This window comes from Bos grunniens, chromosome 3, assembly GCF_055505025.1.
Source record: "Bos grunniens cultivar Pamir isolate PY7600 chromosome 3, Bosgru_T2T1.0, whole genome shotgun sequence".
Classification (NCBI taxonomy): Eukaryota; Metazoa; Chordata; class Mammalia; order Artiodactyla; family Bovidae; genus Bos; species Bos grunniens.
The window spans coordinates 78145885-78172200 of NC_141167.1; the positions used below are offsets into that span (position 1 = coordinate 78145885).

At 38.5% G+C, this 26316-nt stretch overlaps 1 protein-coding gene across 6 annotated transcripts in view; it reads left to right on the forward strand.

Moving 5' to 3' along the window:
• SLC71A1 (solute carrier family 71 member 1) overlaps nt 1-26316 on the forward strand; it is a 53419-nt gene that overhangs the window by 25586 nt on the left and 1517 nt on the right. For all 6 annotated transcript variants that reach the window (XM_086391412.1, XM_086391414.1, XM_086391410.1 and 3 more), the window contains 9 exons: nt 5389-5451; nt 6178-6305; nt 8152-8266; nt 11614-11832; nt 12115-12228; nt 13103-13174; nt 22462-22574; nt 23768-23865; nt 25250-25413. In XM_086391412.1, the coding sequence (XP_086247538.1) occupies nt 5425-5451; nt 6178-6305; nt 8152-8266; nt 11614-11832; nt 12115-12228; nt 13103-13174; nt 22462-22574; nt 23768-23865; nt 25250-25413 (1050 nt within the window). In that variant the 5' untranslated portion in view covers nt 5389-5424. The remainder of the gene's footprint in view (nt 1-5388; nt 5452-6177; nt 6306-8151; nt 8267-11613; nt 11833-12114; nt 12229-13102; nt 13175-22461; nt 22575-23767; nt 23866-25249; nt 25414-26316) is intronic.

Below are 26316 nucleotides of genomic sequence, written 5' to 3' on the forward strand. Positions count from 1 at the left end.
TAATTAAAACATGGAAAGTACCTTTGATTTTGATTTTCCTGTTGCTTTCTCTTTCTTTCACTTTTTTGAATTCTAGTCAGGAAAATGAAAAGTGCTGTTTTGAGACTTAATGAATTATTTTTCCTTTGCCAGCATAAATATACTTCTCAGAATTACTGCTCTTCTCCCCCCCATCAGTATTGTAATAGTTACTGTTAATTCTCATTTGTTTTTCGTACTTGAATTTTTTAAGATGGTGAAATGATGAGTTGTGGTTACGTGGGACAGTTGTCCATATTATCATAGTCATAATTCTTTACCTTTTTCAATTTTTTACTTTATTTTTTCAAATCAAGCATTCTCTCAGAAAAAATAAGTTTCAAATATTATTGACTGTTAAGGTCAGAGTTTTATCTTTCTAATTCTTCTTTCATCTTTAACGTACATACATTTTTTAAATTGGAAGTTTTTATGCTCTTTGTTTTTTAGTTGTTTGATGGGGTAAACCTTGGCTGAAGAGATTTAGGCAAACCAGAGATTGAGTTGTAGAGATTAGATGTTTGTAAATTGGCAGAGATTGTTAAACACCAGGTATTGAATTCTTCCTGGTGTTTTGGCCTTTGGGCCTTGGAACTGCAAGAATCTTTGAAATATCGCTGAAGAAATTGTACACAAGAAATCTATATATACACAAACCTCTATATATTATATCAATGTATGTATGTACTTTTTTTTTTTTTTTGCTGTGCCACGCAGCTTGAGGGATCCTAATTCCCCCACCAGGGATTGAACCTGTGCTCCCTGCAATGGAAAACGCAGAATTCCAACCAATAGACCGCCAGGGAATTACCTATATGTTACTTTTTTAATAATCAGTAATGTGTGCCTGTTGTAACCCTTAAGCAATATATAAACATGTCAGGACAGGAAAGTTCTCCTGAAGTCCTGTTTATCCCCCCAGGCACCCTTCAGTTAGGCAATTTTAGCTTCAGGTTGTGCTTTACCAGCCCCAGTGAGACAGATTGGCCAACTGGAGGTAAAGATTTCAGCTTTTACAATGTTGTTGTTGTTCAGTCGCTCAGTCAAGACCCCATGGACTGCAGCATGCCAGGCTTCCCTGTCCTTCACCGTCTCCTGGGCTTGCTACTCATGACCAGGGGTAGGCTCAGGCATATGTATTTTTTAGAAGTGATTCTCATATATCTAGTATACATCACTAATTAAGAACCAATATAGTAATTCAGTGTGGGCTTTTAAAAAAGATTTTGCTCATTTTGAGACTTTCTTTGCAATTTTTTGCTGTTGACTTTATTAGCAGTCCTCTTTTCTCTGTTCTGGACTTCTACACTCCCCAGTGTTGGGGTGTGGGGAGAAGTGAGTTCTGGGGTAGAAGGCACCAAGCTGTAGCACTTTGTTCTTTTTTCCAAAAATCTGTTAGCCTTTAAACATTTTACTCTGCCTCTTGAGTTTTGAAACTGATCGTACATGGTGCCTGCTGGAATAGCTCTTAATGTACATCTAAAAAGGGAAGATGAGAGTGAAGATACAAATGAGTTTATTTGTATTTTATGTTCATCTCTCTTCCCATACAGAACTCTCAAAAATTACAGAGCTTAAGTATTTCAGTTTTCAAAGATACTCTTTGAATTAACTCATTTAACAAATAACCAAACTTAAGATGTATTAGTTATAATAAATATTTGGTTTTGGATTTATAATAGCCTTTGTTTTAAAAAGTAAGGTGAAGTTAAAAGAATTAAAAAAATATTTTCATGTGTTTGCAGTTATCTTTGAGTTTGAAGCTCATAGAGCTTATAGAGTGTTGTTCTAGAATACAGTCGAAGAACACAGAATACAGTCAAAGAACAAAAGCTGTGTTCTGTGTGGTGGGCCTCTGCAGGAGAGGATGGTGAAGTCTCCATGAAGGGGATTTATGTTAATTACATAGGAGAATTTTATACTGACAAATACTTTTAAGAACTGTAATCTTAACACTTTGAGAGGTTATGACTATATGGTTCATTCATCAGATCAGATCAGTCGCTCAGTCGTGTCCGACTCTTTGCGACCCCATGAATCACAGCACGCCAGGCCTCCCTGTCCATCACCAACTCCCAGAGTTCACTCAGACTCACGTCCATCGAGTCAGTGATGCCATCCAGCCATCTCATCCTCTGTCGTCCCCTTCCCCTCCTGCCCCCAATCCCTCCCAGCATCAGAGTCTTTTCCAGTGAGTCAACTCTTCGCATGAGGTGGCCAAAGTACTGGAGTTTCAGCTTCAGCATCATTCCTTCCAAAGAAATCCCAGGGCTGATCTCCTTCAGAATGGACTGGTTGGATCTCCTTGCAGTCCAAGGGACTCTCAAGAGTCTTCTCCAACACCACAGTTCAAAAGCATCAATTCTTCGGCGCTCAGCCTTCTTCACAGTCCATCTCTCACATCCATACATGACCACAGGAAAAACCATAGCCTTGACTAGACGAACCTTTGTTGGCAAAGTAACGTCTCTGGTTTTGAGTACGCTATCTAGGTTGGTCATAACTTTCCTTCCAAGGAGTAAGCATCTTTTAATTTCATGGCTGCAGTCACCATCTGTAGTGATTTTGGAGCCCACAAAAATAAAGTCTGACACTGTTTCCACTGTTTCCCCATCTATTTCCCATGAAGTGATGGGACCGGATGCCATGATCTTCGTTTTCTGAACGTTGAGCTTTAAGCCAACTTTTTCACTCTCCACTTTAACTTTCATCAAGAGGCTTTTGAGTTCCTCTTCCCTTTCTGCCCTAAGGGTGGTGTCATCTGCATATCCGAGGTTATTGATATTTCTCCTGGCAATCTTGATTCCAGCTTGTGTTTCTTCCAGTCCAGCGTTTCTCATGATGTACTCTGCATATAAGTTAAATAAACAGGGTGACAATATACAGCCTTGACGAACTCCTTTTGGTTGGTCCATAATGGTATTCAAATAGTGATTGTTGGTTGACTAAATAATATACATTTAGGTTAAAAGAATTAACGACAGCAGGATCTATAATGCTAAGAAGTGGCTTCACTTTTTCAGTGGATTGATGGCTCTAGAAATATTTGATGTTTCAAACTGCTAGATGCACAATCTGTTAAGGAGCAAGACCCTGGACTCCAGACCTCCTGCGTCTCTTCTGTATAAATGTCTTAGTATTCTTTGCTGAGAGTTTCTATTTTTTTAAATTGGTTAAGTCAGTTTGCATGTTATATTAAGTCATTTTGAAGGCAGAATTTTTAACCTGTTAATTATGAATGTTTAGTGAACAGTTACTATATAAAGGCACTATCTCTGAGGTACCAATAGAGATAAAAATATATTAGATGCAAGGCATATATAGTAGGTATAGTGCCTTTCTATCCTTAATAAGTTTGAAATATAATTGAAATATTTATTAAATACCTTGAGAGAAAAAGTATAAGAACGAACTAACACAGAAGTGTAAGTTGATCAGTTGTGTCCAACTCTTTGCTACCTCATGGACTCGTCTAGGCTCGTCTGTCCATGGGATTCTCCAGGCAAGAATACTGGAGTAGGTGGCCATTTCCTTCTCCGGGGGATCTTCCTGACCCAGGAATCCAACCTTTGTCTCCTTGTATCTCCTGCGTTGGCAGATGGATTCTTTACCTCTAGTGCCACAGGCGAAACCCCTTACAAAGCTGTATGTGAGAGTATTGTAACTGCCTATTATATGGTCCTAAAGGAGAAATAGATTGTTTTGGATAGGAAAGTTCGGTAGCAATGTGGAAGATTTGGAGGAAGACTCATTGGAAGAGACCCTGATGCTGGGAAAAATTGAGGGCAAGAGAAGGGGGTGACAGAAGATGAGATGGTTGGATGGTATCAGTGACTCAATGAACATGAGTTTGAGCTGTCCATTTAAGATGGACAGCATATCATGTATAAAAGTATGAATATTGGAAAGCACAGGAATATTCTAAAAACAGTAAAGAGACCAGATTGATTAGAATGAAAGATAGCTTGGCAAAGTGAATTGTTATCAATAGGATTGAGCATATTATAAAGTTTCTTGTAGGTATTCATTATGTCTTTCAGTCTTTCTAATACCAAACCCTTTCTTGTCCCTAAAAAAAAACTGGCTGTTAGTAGTAACTGGAAGAAAAGCAGATTTGAGTTATGAAAGGTTTGGGGAAGCTATGGCCAGAGCAAATACTGCTAGCCTGTTTTTTTGTAAATAGAGTTTGATTGGAACACAGCCATGCCTATTCATTTACATATAGTCTGTGGCTGCTTTTATTGAGTTGAGCGTTTATGACAGAGGCTGTGTGGCCTGCAGAGTTAGAACAAACTGAAAATACTTACTCTCTGGTCCTTCACAGAAAAAGTTTGCAGACACCTTCTTTAGATCCATGAGTCTTTACTATAAATAACAAATAATAGTATTTCTAAACTGCTAAGATTTCGGGCCACATGATTATTTGTCGTGGAGGGTGGGACAAGGGGAGCTGACTTGTGTACTGTAGGATGTTCAGCAGCCTTCCTAACCTCTACCCAGTAAATGCCGGTAACACCTTTCCTCTCCCTCTCCACTGCCACCCTCCTCCATCCCTCAGGTTGTGACAGAAATGTCTCTGACGTTGCCAGGTGTCCTTTGAGGATCAAAATCCCCCTCGGTTGAGAATCACAAAATATATGAATACCATAAATGTGATTTTTTCCATGTTAGTGATTTTGAGTAATATTTCTTAATTTTATTTTTGTGTGCTTTGTTGCTTAGTCATGTCTGACTCTTTGTGATCCCATGGACTGTAGCCCACCAGGCTCCTCTTCTCCATGAGATTGTCTAGGCAAGAATACTGGAGTGGGTTGCCATTTCCTTCTCCAAGGCATCTTCCCGACCCAGGGATTGAACCCAGGTCTCCTGCATTACAGGCCGATTATTTACCTTCTGAGCCACCTGGGAAGCCCAGTTTTATCTCTAGGTCTGCTTTTGGCAATTAAAATTTCTCTATTTATTCTCCTAGTCTTCTATCTTAGATAATACACCTATCTGTAAAGGGAGTTGTAAGTCAGTTATATGTAGGAAGCAGGATAGCATAGTGAATAAAGCATGGACCTTCAAGCTTGACTTCCTGCCTTACTGTGATGTTGGATAAGATATTTAACCTCTGTATGTATCAGTTTTCCAATAGGGCTGTTATGAAGAATTAAAGGAGATAATGTGCTACAATGTGCAATTTAATGCCTTGTGATATAGTAAATGCCATGTAAATGTTTAGTATTATTAGTATTTACTCATACTCATAGTGTCATACAAACCTAAAAATTATATGAAATAAAATTCGATTGTATTATGAAGAGGCAGTTTAACTTTTACTAGGACTGAAATGTAGCATGAGCTTTTTATTGTGTTTTTATTTTTTAGGTATTACATGAAACCTTCCCTAAACATACATTTCTGATGAATGGCCTAATTCAAGGAGTAAAGGTAAGATCAGTCCTGTGTACATACATATGTATATGCATGTACACAAACATGCACACGTACACTTAGATATGTGTAATTCTGCCAGTCCCTTATGCTATTAGATCATCTGCTAAGTGTTAATTTTTACAATTGGAGTATATACCTCAGAGGATTGCTTAACACTTTTTAAATGAACTGTTTTAAATCGATTTGGCTCAGATATAGACAACTATGTATAATAATGATAAGCCACATCATAACATACTTCCCCTGTGTTTTATGTGTTGGCATTTTCATTATGGAGATCTGAACACTTCTGTAAACTAGCAACAAGCATATATATTGAAGAGAAAAGAACTATTTAAAAAATACACGAATATGAAATATATTGTTATGGTAAAGTATTGATTATTCTACATTTTCTTTACTGTTGATTCCCTGTGATCAACAGGTTTATAAACAGAAAATAAGCATCTAATATTCCTTCTAGAATTGCTAGTGTAGAGTTGTAGTCAAAAATTCATTAGAACATTTAGTATTTAATGTGCTACCAAAGCCCTGCAGATGATTCTGGACAGTCTTGGGAATTTTCAGTTATATACAGACAAGAAATAAGCTTCTTATCTAAAATTTGGTGATGTACTTCTTTTAGAAATATACTTGTTTAAAATTCTTCTTTAAAATGATTTATTTTTGGCTCATCAGTATACATAGTATATGTATTTTCTTCATTTAACTTTTTTTTAGGGTTTGTTGTCATTCCTCAGTGCCCCTCTTATTGGTGCTCTTTCTGATGTTTGGGGCCGAAAATCCTTCTTGCTGCTAACAGTATTTTTCACGTGTGCCCCAATTCCTTTAATGAAAATCAGCCCATGGTATGTACACATTCAGATTATAGCAATTAAATATTAACTGTTAATTGTTTTCTGAATATTCCCTCATTTCTTTCACTTTTTTCCATCTTATTTATGTAGGTTTTAAATATATTTTTCTAATATATTTATTCTTTGATACAGATAAAATACAGTAGCTGAATAATACAGCTAATTAAAAATATAGTAATAAGTAATAAAATATTTTGAACTTGTTGCCACTATAGAAAGCATGTAGACAACTAGCTAACCTGCTTTTGGATTTCATAGCCCAAATTTCAAAATGGTATTTTAGGGATTGGATAGAGTTGGTAACTTCTAATTTTCTTAACTAGAATGTTTTAAAAAAAACAACACAGTTTATCATTATTATCTGTATTAATTAGGAAGAGATCTAGTTATATATCAGTTCCAAATAGTACTTTCCTAAAATCAGGGAAATTCATTGCTAATTTCTCTCTCCATGTGAAAGAAGTCTGGAGTTGAGCAGTTCAGAGCTGATATGGCAGGTCCTGGAAACTAAATTTTTTTTGTCTTCACGCTCTGCCATCCTCTGCTGTCACCTTGCTGTCCAGGATGGTTGCTTATGTGAGTTCCAGCTTGTTGTCACCTTCAGGCAGCAAGGTGGAAGGAGTGGCTTAAGAAGAGCACATCGCCTTCTTTTAGGAAAACTTTAGAATTTTCACCCAACCTCTGCTTGCGTCTTTTTGGTCAGATTTCAGGCACGTCTTAGTTAAGAGAGACTGGGCTTCTTGCCACCTTGATTAGAATCAAAAGTCTTTCACTGGGGAAGAAGGGAGGGAAAACTCACAATGAGAATGATTTTCCCAAGATAATAGAGCCCAGTTTAGTTGTAGATAACTGTGTTAATTCTTTGACTAATGTTCTTTGCCACTTGAGTGTTAATGTTAGTTACTTCTACATCATAGATGGGCTGTATTTCCATGGTGTATCTAGAACCAGGGGTATTTATGGGGCAGAATCTTCCTTTCGCATAGGTGAGATATTGCCCTAAAGGCCAAACCCCTGACGAATGCTAATCATGTAAATGAAATCTTACTGAACAAATCTAGGACATGAACAAATTATTGGCTGTGAAAAGCAGCATGTTAGAAAAAAATCTAGTAAGCAGTAAAGTACTTGTGGCATGGTATTTTGAAAGTGAAGTGTAATTATACTTGACTTTAAAAACTGCAAGTCATCATTACAGCAGAAACTTCTTATTCTCAGCAAGGGATGTTTGAATCATGAATAGCAAAATGTAGTTTGCTTTTTAAAATGGCTTTTGTTCATTTCATAGTATTTATATTGGACACTGCCATATAGGTTTCTTCTATATATATGGAAACTGAATTCTTTGTTTTGGCAACATTTGAAGAGCTAAAGATAACTTATGGAAAAACATCTAGTTTTTTATATATAAACTTAAGGTAATAGAAACTGAGGAACTAACTTGCCCCCTCAGTTTTATTTACTAAATTTTGTTTTTTTGTGTAGTACTGTGATGGGAAATGAGATGAATTACAATAAACTCTAGTTTTTTGCTATTTTTAGTAGAAACAACAACAAAGCCACTTACCCAACAGCTGGGTAAAAAATTGACCTGAAAACATTATCTAATTTTAAATATTCCTGCATAGTAGCTGAGCTGCTATTGAAGGCCCACTTCTAGCCCAATGTTTTTGTAATATCTGGAGCTTATGATTTATAGAAGGATTAATCTATGAATTGTCTACTAGCTGTTGACTGAAATTAGCTGTTCTTACATTAGTTCACTTATAAAATGAAGGTAGATCAAGGTAATGGTAATTGTTCTAACCTTTTCTTGTCAATTGTCTTTTAATCCTAGGTGGTACTTTGCTGTTATCTCTGTTTCTGGGGTTTTTGCAGTGACTTTCTCCGTGGTATTTGCATATGTAGCAGATATAACCCAAGAACATGAAAGAAGTATGGCGTATGGCCTGGTATGTTTAGTCTAATACCTTTATTTGCTGAAAAACACCCCATATTGTCTCTTATTACAAGGAGTACAGCCTTTGCATTATAAGATTTTTTTGCATAAATACATTTTATAAAAATCATCCATTAGATTACATTAAAAATTTTTTTCAGTACAAAAACCATGTAAGTTCTGTTATTTTCATACAGAATTTGTCAGACATGTCAGATTTGAAATTATAGTGAAATATTTTTACCTTATAGAAGTTCTTTTTAATAAACTACTAAAGGAACTATTTAATATGTAATAAGACTAAAAATTACTAATATTTAGTGGCTCATCTAAAAGATAATAGGTTAATATCCATTTCCAGGATCCCAAACCTTTTCTGTGGCTTTGTGGGCCACATATAGTCTCTCTCTCATATTCAACTTTTTAAAATTAATTTTTATTGAATAAATCTGACATAACATTATTTAACTTTGAAGTACACAAAGTGTTGCTTTGATACATTAATATATTGTAATATAATTGCTGTTGCATATTTATCATACTACGTAATTGTAGTACAGTATTGTTGTCTGTACTCATTTTACCTTGCCTTGGTGCTCTCTGGCCTATTTACTAGTCCTTGCACGTTTGTCTCCCGTATTCTTTTGTTTTTCCTTGTGGGCATGTGTTTACATCACTTTTAATGTGAAAGAACCATTTATAAGTAGATTTAGCCCACAGGTGGTAGTTTGCCAGACACTGAACATTGTTTTGGTAAACTAAATACTTAGTGGCGGTAGAGTCTGTTGTCTGTCAAATCAAGTTAACAGATCATGATTAGATAGCCAGAAATGGGATGAGTTTCAGCAGATACGCGGCAAGCATCTCCTGTTAAATAAGCACTAGAATATCGTGTCAGGCTGAATCTTACTTTTATGAGAGACTGTTTTATCTTTGATTCAGAGGTCAAAAAGAATATTTAAAAAATCATGGAATTAAGAGGATTTTGAGAGAAATACAGTAAGAAACTTAGAAAAAACTAATCTGCTGTAAACTCAAGAGTAAATGATAAAAGGTTGATGATAGCCAGGATGTTTTTAAGCAGCTTCCCGGGTGCCGCAGTTGGTAAAGAATCTGCCTGCTCAATACAGGAGACAGAAGAGATGCCAGTTTAGTCCCTGGGTTGGGAAGATCCCCTGGAGGAGGAAATGGCAACCCACTCCGGTATTCTTGCCTAGAAAATCCCATGGACAAAGGAGCCTAGTGGCTACAGTCCATGGGGTCACAAAGAGTCAGACGTGACTGAGCATGCACACATACGTACTATAAAATTATCCATTTTATGTGGATAGATAAATCAGTTTTGTGGCCATAGTCCAGATTGTTTCTGTTTTTGCTAAAGTAATTTATTTTGTCTTAGCTAAATCCTTGAAATTAATAATTTTCAGCCTGGAAGCTTTATGTTTTAAAGGCACAACTAGGAAACGACAACTTCAGTCTCTCAAAGTTATATGGATGCAGATAAAAGAGGTTAATGTGGTCTTTGTGGCCCTCCTTCTGTTCGGTCAGGAACAAATGGCCACCAGGTGGGAAGAACTGAGGAGAAGAGAAGTGACCTGAAATAACCTACACTCTGATTAGGCCTTTTCACTCTGCCTTTGCACTGTGATCCTGAGAATATTCATTGACTTTCACAATGAGAGCCATTGCCCCTTTCCCAGCTCAGTGCCAGAGCTCTGCTTATACCCAGGTCCCTCTGAGACCACAGCCCACTACAATTAATTTCTAGAGTTACTGAAACAAAGTACTACCAGAATCCAGTTTTAAAACATTTCTATCAGCCTGAAAAGTTCCCTTGGGCACATCTGGCATCCATCTCCACTTCACCCCTGACCTCAGGCAGCTACTTTCTGTCTCTGTAGTTTTGCTTTCAATAGAAATTTCATATAAAGAAAAATGTAAACTGTAGTCTTTTGTGTCTACACTTAGCATAATCTTAGGAGGTTTATCTATGCTGATATATAGATCAGTAGTTCCTTTTTATTGTCGTGTAGTATTCCACTGTGTGGGACGTACCACATTTTGTTTAGCCATTTACTAGTTGATGAATGTTTGGGTTGATAGCTAGATTGTTGATAGTTATTAGAATTTTATGTATTTGTCAGAGAGCTGACCACTGACAATCGAATTGCTTATCCTGAACGTGTATGATTAATAAACAGCTATAGGAACTTGCCCAGGTGGTCCAGTGCCCGAGCCCCTGCACTTACAAGCAGAGGGCCCAGATCGGACCTCTGGGGAGGGAGCTAGATCCTGTATGCCACAGCTAAGTGTGCGTGCTGCAGCTAGAAATCCCGCATGCTGCCGCCAAGACCAGGGCCACCAAGTACATAAATCATAAATATTAAAGAAAGACTAAGCAGCTATAAATAAGCACTCCTGTGCAGGTTAAATGCTCCATGCAAAAGTCAGAAAGAGCATAGAAACAATAAAGCGCAGAGTAGTGAGCAGGAACTCATGGACCTTCAGCATTAATTTCTAACTGCCCTCTGAAGAGTGTGGTCTCTCTCAGGTGTTACGTGCCGTCACATCTACTGTTGGTTTGCAGAACACTTTGTCCAGTAGGGCAGATATGTCTGCGATTAGCGGTTTTTCTCCACCTGTGTCTCCTCTACTTTAATCTGCATCTTCAACCAGACATGTATGGACTTCCTCAGAATTTGAGAGAGACATGGTTAGAGATGTGCTCAATGTCAAGGATCAAAGCTCTCATTCTTCCTAACCCTACCACCTAATGAAGACCAAGCTCAGTTTTATGTTGTGGCTTAATACTGTTACTGCTGAAGAGATAAACTTTAAAGTCTTTCAGCTGTATTTCAGCCAGTAAAAATTCATCTAACTTTAGTATTGGGGGAGAAGCCCCAGTGGTATTGAATTTCCATAGAGTATCATTTTAGACTCTTTCCACAGAGCACCATGGGACTGTGGAGGCACCTGGGAACCAGCATGCCTGGCAGCTGGGGTTAGGGCGGGTATTTGGACAGTAATCCAGGCCCCCAACCCTTCTTCAACTAAAACAATTCTTGTTTGTTTTTTAATATATTTTTACTTATAACTTTGTCAGCAGGATTTATTTAAACAGAGGGTGCCAAGGCTTAAAAGAAAGTTTGAAGCCACTATCTTAGAGGTTATTACATATTTTTAGTTAAGAATCTAATTCTTTTCTCCTCCTGCAAAAGAAGAATGTGTAAGAAAACCGGCACAGGGAGGAGGAAAGGGAGCAGTAGGAGGACTGAAGTCAGTCAGAGTCTCCCTGGTGTGGAAGGAATGGAGCCAGGGTGTCCTTACTGATCTCTTTCTGTTGATACCGATTTGCTGCAGGTTTCGGCAACATTCGCTGCAAGTTTGGTAACCAGCCCTGCAATTGGCGCTTATCTTGGACGAGTGTATGGGGACAGCTTGGTGGTGGTCCTGGCGACAGCAATAGCTTTGCTAGATATTTGTTTTATCCTGGTTGCCGTGCCGGAGTCATTACCTGAGAAGATGCGGCCTGCGTCGTGGGGAGCACCCATTTCCTGGGAACAGGCCGACCCCTTTGCGGTAATTTTATACATTTTGGCAAAAACATGAATGTGTGATTCAGTGCAGCATTAATGTTTTGTTGCAGATGTTTCTTTGGGGAAAACTTCGTGATGGATTTTTAAAACTACTTTGGAAACTTCAGAATAGTTTTGGGGAGGATGAGAATAAACTGGGGAAAAAAAATGACAACTAGGTGTCTGTATGTACACTGCCAGAAGATACCTCTGCCTGTTCTTAAGCTTAGTAGCATAGTTCAGTGTTTTGATATAAAACCTTATACCGGTCTTTTTCTTGTTCTAGTCCTTAAAAAAGGTGGGCCAAGACTCCATCGTGCTGCTCATCTGCATTACCGTGTTTCTCTCCTACTTACCAGAGGCAGGCCAATATTCCAGCTTTTTTTTATACCTCAGACAGGTAAAATTGTTTTCTGCTAAAGTGGACTTTTCTTTCATTGTTTAGTGCCTTAATAAAAAAATTTAATCTTGATAGAGCTATTAGCGACTTTTTTAAATGACTATCATTTTAGAAATAACGGCTCACTAGAATTAACTTCCTAGTTAGTGTGACCGATGCATTTCTATTAAGACTCTTGGCTTAGGCAAAAAGAGATAATCTTCCTGTCAATGTGTGTGGTTTGAGTTTATGTGTTCCTTACAGAGGTGACAGAATGCTTTAATCCATTTACCTGCCCCAGACAGTCTCTCTGGAGAAGGAAATGGCAACCCACTCCAGTGTTCTTGCCTGGAGAATCCCAGGGACTGGGGAGCCTGGTGGGCTGCTCTGTGAGCCTGGGTCTCACAGAGTCGGACACGACTGAAGCGACGCAGCAACAGCAGCAGCAACAGTCTCTTTGTGATTTAGAGTATATACTAATAAAGCAGCTAGCCAGAATGAGAGCATTAGTTTTTTTCTTCTTGACACTAATCTTACTTGGCAGAGATTCAGCCTTTATCAATATGCATGAAAATTACAAAGTGGTATGATATTTATTTGTAAAGTAGATTTTAAATGCTTGACAGCAGTCTCCAATTTAGGAAATCAAAATTAAGGGATCAGGATTTAAATTTATTTAATCTGAGTTAAGTAGCTGTTATTTTCATCATCTTACCTTGTTATAATTTTGGTTCTCAGTGAATGCCAGATTCTTCCTTTGAGGAGTTCTTTGATTATGAATGAATTGCATTTTCTTTTCTTGGCCTATTTAATGTTAATATACAGGTAGTTATGTTAGTATGGTATTTATTCTGCTTTTATATTTATTAACGTTACTTTTTTGGAAATCCTCTAGATAATGAAATTTTCACCAGAAAGTGTTGCAGCATTTATAGCAGTCCTTGGCATTCTTTCTATTATTGCACAGGTGAGTTTCTTTTTCATTAGAGGGAGAGATACTTGAAGGTTCACAGATAACAATTCTGTTAGTATAGGTTGACACATACTAATCAACATATGATGTGTAAACAAGAAAGACAGTTTATTGATTTACACTAGAATATAGTCACCTGCATAAAATCAGAAGTTTTATGTTAGTCTTGTTCTACTGTTGAATGATTCATTCAGTAAATGTTTATTGAATATCTGTCATGAGTCAGGCTCTTGTGATATAGCAGTGAACTTAACTAAATCCCTGCCATTGTAAACTTAGCATTCTTGTGGGATAAGAAAATGAATAAAGGTGTCAGTGTAAACATATCTGGTGTAATGAAAACTAGAGAAAAAGTGTATAAAAGGGATACGGCACGTGGCTAGGATAGCGTGTTATTTTATCTGGGAGAGTGAGAAGGCTTTGCTGATGTGACATTTGAGCCGAGACCCAAAGGAATGAGGAACGACCCACTAGAATACCTGGAGGAGGAGGATTCTGAACCACCAGCACAGATCTACACCTCTGGAGACCATTCCTAGATGTGTGATAAACAGCTAGGGGACAGGATGGCTCTGGTGGAGTGAACAAGGGAGAGTGTCAGGAAATTAAATCCAAGAGTTAGAGAGGGACCAGATTTGTGTGGGATCTTCCAGGTCTCCATAAGACTTGGCAAGAAGATAGGAAGCCATGGGAGCGTTGTGAACAGAGAAGTGACATGAAGGTATTTTTATCTTGGAAACCCAGTTGGGAGCCAGTGGTTGTTTGAAGAATAAGATATTAATTAACACAAGAATCTGGATTTCCTTAGATAGTTCATCCTGACCTTTGCATTATCTCTGTTCCATACTTTCCCCAAGATGGAAAAGATTCTCCCTTTTCTTCCTGTTTGGCTTTGATTTTCTAGATTCTGTAAGAGAGCGCACGCACATACATACATACACGCACACACACACACACACACACACACACACACACACACACACACTTTCCCATCTGAAATCCAGCCTCCTGGTTGCAGCTTTGTCTTACTGTACTCTTAAAATGGTAAGTGAGCTCTATTTGATAGTATTAATGGATAGTTCGCCATCTCCTAGGTAGGACTGCTTCTGCAGATCTCATCATTTATGAATTTCTGGTAGGTTTAGTTAAAAACTTTAAATTGTGTAATATACTTCCCCCATGACCTCACACATGCATACATATGGCACTAATTATTAGTCCTATTTTTAACCTCAGTTTTATCCTAAGAATCCTTGATCTGGAAAAACACTGCATTCCTTGCTACCAGAAATGTGTTCTTTATCTTTGGAGGAAAATACAGTATTGCTGGTATATACAAATAGCTTTAAAAAAAACACCTTTCTGAACATGAAGTAAAGTGTACTAAGACTAAAGCTTGATGAGTTATCAAATGTTAACTGACCTTGAATCCTGAGATAAATCTAGCCTGATAGTTACATCTTTTTTTTTTCATATATTGCTGTGATTAGATTTGCTACTATTTTATTTGATTTGGATCTTAAAGAGAACAGGCTAACAGTTCCTATAATGACACTTAAGAGGTTAGTAGCTGTATGGTCGTAAGTTCTGTTTCATACTTAACTGAGCATGGAAGCTGTAGGTGGGCACCTGGTAAATTTGGGCACACTGTGGACTGCTTGAATGTGTAACTGAAGGTGCTTTAGAGGAAGTTTTCCCTTTGCTCAGTAGATGGTATCAGGTACAAAGGATACAAAATTGAAAACAGCCCTACGAAGAGCTCAGAATCAGGGTGGGCAGACACGTGAACCCAGGAGACAGCCTGGTTGGGTTTGCCTTAGAAAGAGTCCTGCAGTAGCAGGTTCATGAGGGCTGGGACTCTGGGAAGGAGCACGCCTCGGCCCCGCCGGCGGTGACAGCACAACAGACACTGTATACAGAAACATGGTCCACAAAGAATGCAGTACTTAATTGACCAGTCACCTTTGGGGGCCTACGTAGGGATGTAGTGTTTGAGATGTAAAATCACATTTCTGAAAGTGAGAAAATTAGTTAAATTTCAAAAACAGGTGAATAGGAGTATGTAGATCAGTCCTGGGTGTTCATTGGAGGGACTGATGTTGAAGCTGAAACTCCAATACTTTGGCCACCTGATGTGAAGAGCTGACTCATTTGAAAAGACCCTGATGCTGGGAAAGACTGAGGGCAGGAGGAGAAGGGGACGACAGAGGATGAGATGGTTGGATGGCATCACTGACTCAATGGACATGCGTTTGGGTGGACTCCAGGTGTTGGTGATGGACAGGGAGGCCTGGTGTGCTGCGGTTCATGGGGTCGCAAAGAGTCGGACACGATTGAGCGACTGAACTGAACTGAACTGAGCCTGCATGTAAACATTGATAATTATAGTTTGTCATTATATGAATTAAAATATCAAGTATAGTTTATAGCCCTACAGGTAGAAGCATTATGTTATGTTTTCATTTCTGGCAGGTGTACAATTGAGAATGACTTCTCCCCTGTTGACCTCTCAAGGCAGTGAAAACTAGTGTCTTTGTGTCTCTCCAGCAGCACAGAGCTGCTTGCAGCTCCCCATTGGTGCCTCCCTTTGTTTATTTTCTTGCTTGCCCTTGTCCCTCTGTTCCTGCCGTGCTTACTGCCTCCCCCTTTTACAACTTGAGTGTTCCTTCTCTGCGTTCTCATATTAAGTTGCCTATATCTCTATCATGGTACAAAATGCACTGTATTATGAATTTTACCTATTTATTTCTGATTATTTTCGCCTCAGTGGATCATGGATTCTAGTAGAGCTCTTAGAAGATGTGAGGTCAGAATTATATCGTAATTTGTTTTTGTCACTCTAGCACCTTAAACTGCACCTGCAGCCCCACGGGTGCTAAATCAGAGGTCACTTTTTTCCCCATAGTAAATATAGAAATGTAGCTTCTCACCCAAAATTATGAGATCTAATAACATGGTACAGCGTTTCAATAGAAGCCACGTGGTTGCCATCCCCTTGGGGGCCTTTACTCTGGTTTGCCATAGGCCCATCACTTCCATGGCGCCAGTAGGCAGGAGTTCATTACATTTGCACTAAATATTTACATGAGTGCATGAATACAGTTAGTTCTGCACATTTCTCTTCCTTGGTGCTGTCATCTGGTCACCTGTGTTCTGGTGACATCCAAATTTACCAAGCCAGTGCTGTCAGACACATCTGCTGGACATCTCAAACCTGATATGGCCATGACTGCAGGCTGGCTCCCTTCCCCCCGCGCTGCGCATCTCACTCAGTCCCATCAGCGCTCTCCCAGTTGTTGAGGCCAGGAACCTTGGCACCATTCTTGATTCCTTTCTTTCTCCTTCTCCTACATCCGGCCCATCAGATGGCATCTCCTTTTACCTCTCTCTCCAAAACATATTTTGGGTATTTTTGTTTGTGTGTTTATTTTGTTTTTAGACTTTTAACTTGTGTTTGTTTTTGCTTTAAACTTTTAATTCCGTATTGGAGTCCAGCTGTTTAACAATGCTGTGGTGGTTGCAGGTGCACAGCAGGGTGGCTCCGCCACACGTAGGCATGTATCCATTCTCCCCCAAACTCCTTTCCCATCCAGGATGCCACACAGCCTGTGCTGTACAGGACAGTTCCCTTGTATAATTTCTTTTTAGATTCTTCATATAAGCAATATCATACGATATTTCTCTTTCTCTGACTTACTTCACTACGTATGATAATCTCCAGGTCCATCCATGTTGCTGCAAATGACGGTATTTCATTCTTGCAATGGCAGAGTAATACTCCATTGTGTATACGTACCACATCATCTTCATTCATTCACCTGTTGATGGGCTTTTTAGGTTGCTTCCGTGTCTTGACTGTTGTGAACAGTGTTACAGTGAGTTCAAGTGCATGTATCCTTTCAGACCTTGTTTTTCTCCAGATCCATGCCCAGGAGTGGGATTGCAGGGTCATGCAGTGGCTGTTTTTATTTTGAGGAACCTCCATACTGTTTTCTGTAAAGGCTGTACCAATTTACATTCTCATCAATAGAGTAGGAAGGTTCCTTTCTCCCCTCACCCTCTCCAGCATTTATTGTTTGTAGATTTTTTTTCATGATAGCCATTTTGACTGGTGTAAGATGATACCTCATTGTAGTTTTGATTTGCATTTCTCTAGTAATTTGTGATGCTGAACATCTTTTCATGGGCCTGTTGGCCATCTGAGGTGGATTTCTTTTAGACATCATATATATGGGTCTTGTTCTTGCATCCATTCAGCCACTCTATGTCTTTTGGTAGTGCATTTAATCCATTTGTTTACATTTAAGGTTAAGAATAGATGTAAATATCCTTATACATTTAAGGATAAGTATTGTGTTCCTATTGCTATTTTTTTAATTGTTTTCAGTTTGTTTTTGTAGGTATTTTTTCTTCCCTTCTCTTTCATTCTCTTCTTTTGTGGTTTGATGACTAACTTTGGTGTTGGGTTTGGTTGCTTTTTCTCTTCTGTGTGTTTATCTATTGTAGTTTTTGGGTTTGCTGTTCCCCTGAGGTTTCAGTATAGCAGTTTGTATATGTACCAGATTGTTTTAAGTTGCTTGTTTCTTTCTCGCCTAGAGCAGTTTCTTTAGCATTTGTTGCAAAGCTGGTCTGGTGGTGCTAAATTCTGTTAGCTTTTACTTGTCCGTAAAACTTGATTTCTCTGTCAAGTCCGAATGAGAGCCTCACTGGACAGAGTATTCTTGGTTGTAGGTTCTTCCCTTTCATCATTTTAAATATATCATGCCATTCCCTTTTGGCTTTCAGAATTTCTGCTGAGAAATCAGCTGAAAACCTTATGGGAGTTCCCTTGTATGTTATTTGTAGTTTTTGTCTTGTTGCTGTTAATATTTTTTTGTCTTTAATTTTTGTCAGTTTGATTACCATGTGTCTCAGTGTGTTCATCGTCGGGTTTTAAAAAAAAAAGCCTGGGACTCTGCGCTTCCTGGACTTGGTTGACTGTTTCCTTTCCCATGTTAGGGAATTTTTCAGCTGTTATCTCTCCAAATATTTTCTTGGGTCCTTTTGCTCTCTTCTTCTGGGACCCATATAATGCAACGGTTGGTGCATTTAATGTTGTCCCAGAGGTCTCTTAGGCTCTCTTCATTTCATTTTTTTCTTTATTCTGTTTGTCAGGAGTGATTTCCATCACTCTGTGTTCCAGGTCACTTATCCATTCTTCTGCCTTCGTTATTCTGCTATTGATTGCTTCTTGTGTGTTTTTCATTTCAGTTATTGTATTGTTATCTCTGTTTAGTTCTTCTAGGTCTTTGTTAAACATTTCTTGCATCTTTTCGATCCTTCCCTCCATTCTTTTTCCAAGATCCTGGATCATCTTCAATATCATTATTCTGAATTCTTTTTCAGGAAAGTTGCCTGCCTCCACTTCATTTGTGTTTGTAGGGTTTTATTTTGTCCCTTTATCTAGGACATAACCCTCTTCCTTTTCATTTCATCTAACTTTTTGTGATTGTGGTTTTCATTCTGCAGGCTGCAGGATTGTAGCTCTTCTTGCTTCTGCTGTCTGCCCTCTGGTGGATGATGCAAGAGGCTTGTGCAAGCTTCCTGATGGGAGGGATTGATGGTGGGTGTAGCTGGGTCTTGCTCAGCAAAACTTTGTTTGCTAACAGGTGGGGCTTCTGTTGGTTGGTTGGCCTGAGGTGAGCCAGCACTGGAGCTTACAGACTGTTTGTTGGGGCTGACGTTGGGGCCTCTTTAGAACTTAAGCCATTGAGTACTTCCAAGAACTGCTGCTCCTTGTCCCTGTGGTGAGCCACAGCCACCACCACTGCCCCTTACCACCACCTCTGCAAGAGGCCTTCCAACACTAGCAGGTAGGTCTGGTTCAGGCTCCTATGCGGTTACTGCTCCTTTTCCCTAGGTCCTGGTGTGCACAAGACCATGTGTGTGCCCTCCAGGAGTGGTGTCTCTGTTTCCCCCAGTCCTGCAGAAGTCCTGCAATCATCCTGCTGGCCTTCAGTTTCTCTGGGGATTCCTCCTTCTGTTGCTGGATAGCCAGGTTGGGAAGGTTGATGTGTGGCTCAGAATCTTCAGCCCAGTGGGAAAACTTCTGTAGTATAATTGCTCTCTAGTCTGTGAGTCGTGAGTCACCCACCCAACAGTTACAGAATTTTATTTCATCATGATTGCATCCCTCTTAACATCTTGTTGTGGCTTCTCCTTTGTCTTTAGATGTGGGGTGTCTTTATTGGTGGGCTCCAGCGTCTTCCTGTTCAATCACTGTTCAGCAGTTATTTGTGATTCCAGTGCTCTCTCAAGAACTGGGTGAGGGCGTGTCCTTCTACTCCACCATCTTGAACCTGTCTCCCCCAAACCTATTTTAAATCGAAGTGTTTATCACCATCTCCATTACGAGGAACCTTGGCTAAACCATGACAGTAGCCTCCATCTGGTCTATTTCCATACCCGTCTCCCTACTGTTTGCCACTTGACAGAGGGATTTTTGTAAAGTTGAAATTGAGTCTTGTTTAACATTCTCTTTCTGTCACAATCAGAATAACATCTAGGCTCTTGACAAAACCTCATTTTCCTCTTTTCTCCATATACACTTGAATTGGAGTGCCCTTTTCCCCTGGGTACTCATATAACTACGCCCTCCTCTTCATTCAGCTGTCACCTCAGAAAGGCCTTTCCTGCACGTCCTGGTTTGAGCAGCACCTCTATCACACTACCTTATTTTATTTTTTTCATAGCAGCTACAACCTCAAATTTGACTATTTTCTCTCTACTTGGAGGTGATCTAGTGGATTGGCCAAAAAGTCCGTTTGGGTTTTTCCATCTTATGGAACAAGTATTTCCATCTATGGAACAAGTATTTTGACTAACCAAACATTTTCTTTGTACTTTGTACTTAGTACTTAGTACAAATTACTTAGTTCTTTGATCTATTCACTGTTCCCAAGTTGGTGCCCTCATTCCTAAAATCGCATATTGTATGAACTAGGCAAATATTTGTTGACTGAGTGACAAGTTGATGTCAGTTAACTGTTAATTAGCTGTGTCATCTTGGTTAAGTCATAAGTCATTTTAACTTTTGGGACTTGCTTCTTTTGGTTCTCTTGAAAATGAGAATTACACTGAATTCAATTCAGTTCAGTTCAGTCACTCAGTCGTGTCCAATTCTTTGCGACCCTGTGAATCGCAGCAGGCCTCCCTGTCCATCACCAACTCCCGGAGTTCACTCAGACTCACGTCCATCGAGTCAGTGATGCCATCCAGCCATCTCATCCTCTTTCGTCCCCTTCTCCTCCTGCCCCCAATCCCTCCCAGCATCAGAGTCTTTTCCAATGAGTCAACTCTTCGCATGAGGTGGCCAAAGTACTGGAGTTTCAGCTTTAGCATCATTCCTTCCAAAGAAATCGCAGGGCTTATCTCCTTCAGAATGGACTGGTTGGATCTTCTTGCAGCCCAAGGGACTAAAGAGTCTTCTCCAACACCACAGTTCAAAAGCATCAATTCTTTGGTTCTCAGCCTTCTTCACAGTCCAACTCTCGCATCCATACATGACCACTGGAAAAACCATAGCCTTGACTAGACGAACCTTTGTTGGCAAAGTAATGTCTCTGCTTTTCAATATGCTATCTAGGTTGGTCATAACTTTTCTTCCAAGGAGTAAGCATCTTTTAATTTCATGGCTGCAGTCACCATCTGCATTGATTTTGGAGCCCAAAAAAATAAAGTCTGACACTGTTTCCATTGTTTCCTCATCTATTTCCCATGAAGTGATGGGACCAGATGCCATGATCTTCGTTTTCTGAATGTTGAGCTTTAAGCCAACTTTTTCACTCTCTTTCACTTGCATCAATAGGCTTTTTATTGAATTAAGGGATACCAATTTTTTTCCCACCTAGCTCAGTCTAGATAATATAAGAAATTTCTTCCTTTATATTATTAAGAATATTGTAACATTTAAAATCATGCATGCTTTCTAAAACACTTATTAAGAACTTATACTAGGTACTGGGGATACAGAGAAAAAAATCCTTGCCTTTGGGAGAAAATGTTAGAGTATCATATACAAAGGAAATTTTTCTTTTCTAACTGATTGCTCTGAGTGCTCTGATTGCTCCCTTTTGTGGCTGTGGTTTTTGAAGAATGTAATCCAACAAGGTTTCATGCTTTGTGGAATTCAACTTTATGTTCAGTTGATTTAAGGGAAAATCTCAGAGAAGAAAGCTGTGAGTATTTATTGGTTCAAGAATCATGAAAAGAATACATTTACTACCCACTGGCTTATTTGAATCTGATTAAACTCTTAAATGATTGTCTCAATTTAATGAATTTTAAACTTATACTTGATAATTTTGAGTTGAGTGCATCAGCCAGTCATCTAATAGTGATTTCCTGAATTATTTTCACTTCTTCCTCTATGGACTTACCAGCTATCTAACGGGGTGTAATTAACACTAAGGTACCCAAATCATTGCTGAATTTTTCTTTGAAAGAAAAGCAAGAAAATCTATAATATTGTTTATTAAATGTGCTGGGCACAATGGTAAGTTTATCATTTCATCTAACTCATATGACAAAGTTTTGAAGTGGATACTATTTTAGTGATCTTGTGAGAGACAAGATTGAGTTTCAGAGTGAAGTGACTTGCCCAGGGTCACATGATTAGAGCCAAGATTATGAAGGCTGCTTTTCCCAAAGCTATATTCTTATTTATTATCCTACACTACTCCCAAGTCATACTTGTTAAACTGATTTACTGTTCATAAAAGCATCATGGTTTCAACAATAGGTTAACTTAATGAAGGATATATAAGTTACTGTTCCAGTTTTCTTTAGTCAGGAGAGTAAGCATTTTGGATTAATTTGGACCTGTAAAAAATTTTTTTAAGCTATTATGTAAGAGGAAATCTCCAAACCATGAGTTAGAACCTTTCATTCCTCCTATTTACAATTTCTGATTTTAAATAGTCCTCAGTAGAAATACACTGAACACAAAGTTCAGCTTTCTATTTTCAGTTTTCTGACTTTTCCCCTGAATCTGGATCTGTCAGCAGAGGAACCTTTCACCTGCTTATTTCACCTGGTATAATTTCAAGTCTATTCAGGGTAATTGTTGCTGAAAAACCAAAATGTAGAAATAGTCTACATTTCTAAAACCAAAATGTGGTAACAGTCCTTTTATATTAGATACTGAAATAAGTAAATAAGTTACCATGTATTTTTTTTTTCTTTTCAGTGTTAAAAAGCTTATTCTGTTCTAATAAACCATTTTGATTTTTCTTATTTTCCAGACCATAGTCTTGAGTTTACTTATGAGGTCAATTGGAAATAAGAACACCATTTTATTGGGTCTGGGATTTCAAATATTACAACTGGCATGGTATGGCTTCGGTTCAGAACCTTGGTATGTACAAATCTTTTAATTTTCTTAATTGTGGTGTTTGCCTTGTTCTTATTTTTCACCTTTTTTGGGGTATAACTGACAAATTTTTTATATTTCTTAAATTGCTTCTCAAATAAGGATTAGACTTTAATCTGTCTTTTGGTATGCTCTTTTTTTTCCCCCCTCAAAATGTATATAAACAGATTTCTCACTTGTGTATTCTTTAGTGGCTTGAGGACAGTGGAGTGACATTTTATATCTAAGCAATAGATTGGGTTTTTTTTTAATGAGATTACTGAGTTTTTCAGTCCCCAATGAGCATTTAGTCCAGTTTAATTTGTTAGGAAGTAACATGTAATCCCAGAGCAGCAAGGTTAGGAAAGAAAAAGTGGAGTAATACCACTTTTTTGATCATTACTGATGGCAAACCAGAAATCCAGTTGTTCTGGTTCTGGCTTCATGCCTGGAAGGCTCTCTGCTTTTCTTGCCAGTTTGGTTTCCTGCAGGGAGGTGATGGTCGTGGTGCTGCTGCGGTCAGGCTGCCCATGTACACTTCTGTGCTCAGATACGACAGGACTGAATTCCATAGTGTTTGCAGTAGTGTTTCCTTCAACTGAACACATCATCTGTTTGGGCGTGGATATGAGTAAGCACCCAAGAGTGTGTTCTGATGGACGTTGTAGTTTTCAGTCTAGCTTGTAAAAGAGATGCTCACAACTTAGTGAAAACATTTCTTTTTTAAACATCAAGCCAGAAGCACATTGAGATCAAATTAGTGCTTTTTTTTTTTCACACTGAATCACAAATCTCTGGGAACCTTGCCATAAGTTACAAGCAAACATTTGGAAACATTTAATGTTTCATTCTGTGTACTATACAGGATTCCAACATTCTCCACCCACCCCCAGTCCTGCAGAAATAATACCCAACACACTTTACCGTTTAGATGTGATATGTGATATCCCAACTCTACATTAATACCCACAGCATTCTTGTGAATAAGCGACTGTATTTCTGCTTTCTAGAAGCGTAAATAGGGTTAGACTTTTAAGTGACTTGCCCAGAGTCAGAGGAAAGAAGAGCTAGATCTCCTTTCTCCTGTACCACAGCTGTTTCTCAGTAAGAGTTACTTGATTTTAAATATGTATTTACACACAGGTACAGTGGAGAATAACAACAATGTGCTATTTTTGTCTTGCTGCTGTTGACTGCAGGATGATGTGGGCTGCTGGGGCAGTGGCCGCCATGTCTAGTATTACCTTTCCGGCTGTCAGTGCACTGGTTTCACGAACCGCTGATGCTGATCAACAAGGTGGGTTGATAGGAACCAATGATAATTACTTTAAAATACAGGATATTCTAATTCTCTGTTCTCTTTCCTAAGTACTGAAGCATATGCATATCTTCAGAGTAGAGAGTTTTAAATTGCTTCATTGTACTAAGTACTCTATTGTGATCTATATGGGAGAATCCAAAAAAGAGTGGATATATGTATATGTATAACTGACTCACTTTGCTATACAACTGAAACACTGTAAATCAACTGCAGTCCAATAAAATTTAAAAAATAAGTTGCTTTCATTGTAAAGAGGAAAAGCAGATTCTAGGATATTATCCTTAGGTGGATATCCTTGTCTCTCAATGTGAATATGTGGCCCTATCTGTTTTAGTGATGAAGGTTGACAACCTTATTTCACTAACAGTTATTACACATTTGCTGTCATGTGTTAGATGTCTCAGGGGCACATACACTGATGAAGTGAAGTGAAATCGCTCTGTCATGTCACTCTGTAACCCCATGGACTGTAGCCTGCAAGGCTCCTCCATCCATGGGATTCTCCAGGCAAGAATCCTGGAGTGGGTTGCCATCTCCTTATCCATACCCTTTCATTAATATTGTATGTTTGTTATCTAAAGAACATAAAGAACTTATTTTTATTGTCTTATGTTTTTGTGGCAGGAACTCTTTAATTCTTAAAATTCTAATAGATGAGGAATAGTTCTTTGAAAAGCTTGTTTATGTCAAAAGGAAAAAAAGGGGGCATTACAAAAGAGTAGCAGAAGTCACTTGGCTGATAAATAAGGAAAGGACCCTGGCCAAATCAAGTTGCTTTTTAAATTTAGGAGATCCCAGAGATAAAACAAAAATCAGACTATAAAAGGGGACTTAGGGACTTATCTGGTGGTCCAGTGGTTAAGAATTAACCTTGCAGTGTAGGGGATGCAGGTTAAATCCCTGGTCAGGGAACTAAGATCCCACATGCCACAGAGCAACCAAGCCTGCATGCCACAACTAAGACCCAAGGTTGCCAAATAAATAAGTCTTTTTTTAAAAGGAGGGAGAGTGCTATATTTGACCAAGTGAGATCTTAAGGAGCTGCTTGGGGACAGGTTTTTTAGTATCTGTGCTTATGATGCTTACGAACCAATGCCTGATTTTGAGCCAGATTTTTTTTTAGGGAAATAAATAATTCTGCTCACTTGTTTCTAAATTAGACCTATATCTCAGTATACCTGAGCTTACATTTGTATCAAGACAGCTCACTGTACTTTGTAGAGCTTATAGCGTCAAAGTAATCTTGATGCCACTGCAGTAAGTTGCCAGTGTCTGTTAAAAGCTTTGCCTTTAGAATAAGTGATTCCAGGTCTTATACAGTAGGAACTAAGTGGTACACTAATTTGTTTAAACAATTCAGGTGTCGTTCAAGGAATGATAACAGGAATTCGAGGATTATGCAATGGTCTGGGACCAGCTCTTTATGGATTTATTTTCTACATATTCCATGTGGAACTTAAAGAACTGCCAATGACAGGAACAGACTTGGGAACAAACACAAGCCCACAGCACCACTTTGAACAGGTAATTATAAGAAGTCCATTCGTTTGGCTGGACTGAAAGATATTTTGTGGTCATTTTATAAAAGCATTTGAGATTCTTAGATTGAATAAAAACACTTAAAACCAAAGCCCAAGGGACCATATCCTTCTATACACACATTTCTTTATAAAACTGGCTGTGTATTCCTTTCTTCCCTGGATAATTTTTTTTATTATTATATATTAATTTCTAGTTTGTCTTACTGTACCTAGTGGCATAGGTAACGGCCATTTGTGTAAACTATTTGTCTTTCATGTAAGGCTTCTGGAATGTTTGAGTGCCCTGTATCAGACCTGCCTTTCTATAGAAGTCAGTTAGGTGCTGGTAAACATCTTTGTTCACTAAAGTTCCCTCCTTAAAACTGAAATATTAACTGTGAAACATATTATCATTTTAGCCAATAAAAACAACTCACTAGTTTCTTTGTATTTAGCAGAGTTCTACATTCCTCTTCTAACCAGCTAAGACTGCTTTTAAATAAAAAAGCATGCTTGCTTGTGGGCTCTACACAAGCCCACAGGTAGGTAAAACTGGCAGTGCAGGTTTTTGCTTAGGATGAATGTAATTTGGGACTAAAACACAAGTCTGTTTGATTCTTCTCATAGTAACAGCATTATCTGTTTTTCTCACTTTCAGTCACTAAAGAATATAACCACCTTTTAAAGAAAATGGTCAGTCATTCTGCTACAGCAGTTAATATTATATATTACTTGATTTCACTTTTGACATGTCCCTGTTTTCTTCTTAAACTAAAAATAAAGTGAAAGTTCATAGACTGTGTTCATATCTTATGCTCTAAGTGACAATATATTTTTGCATGTGTTGTTTTTAAAAAAAATTGGGGCTATTTCTTGGGTCAGCAATAGTGTTTCTTTTCCCTTTGAA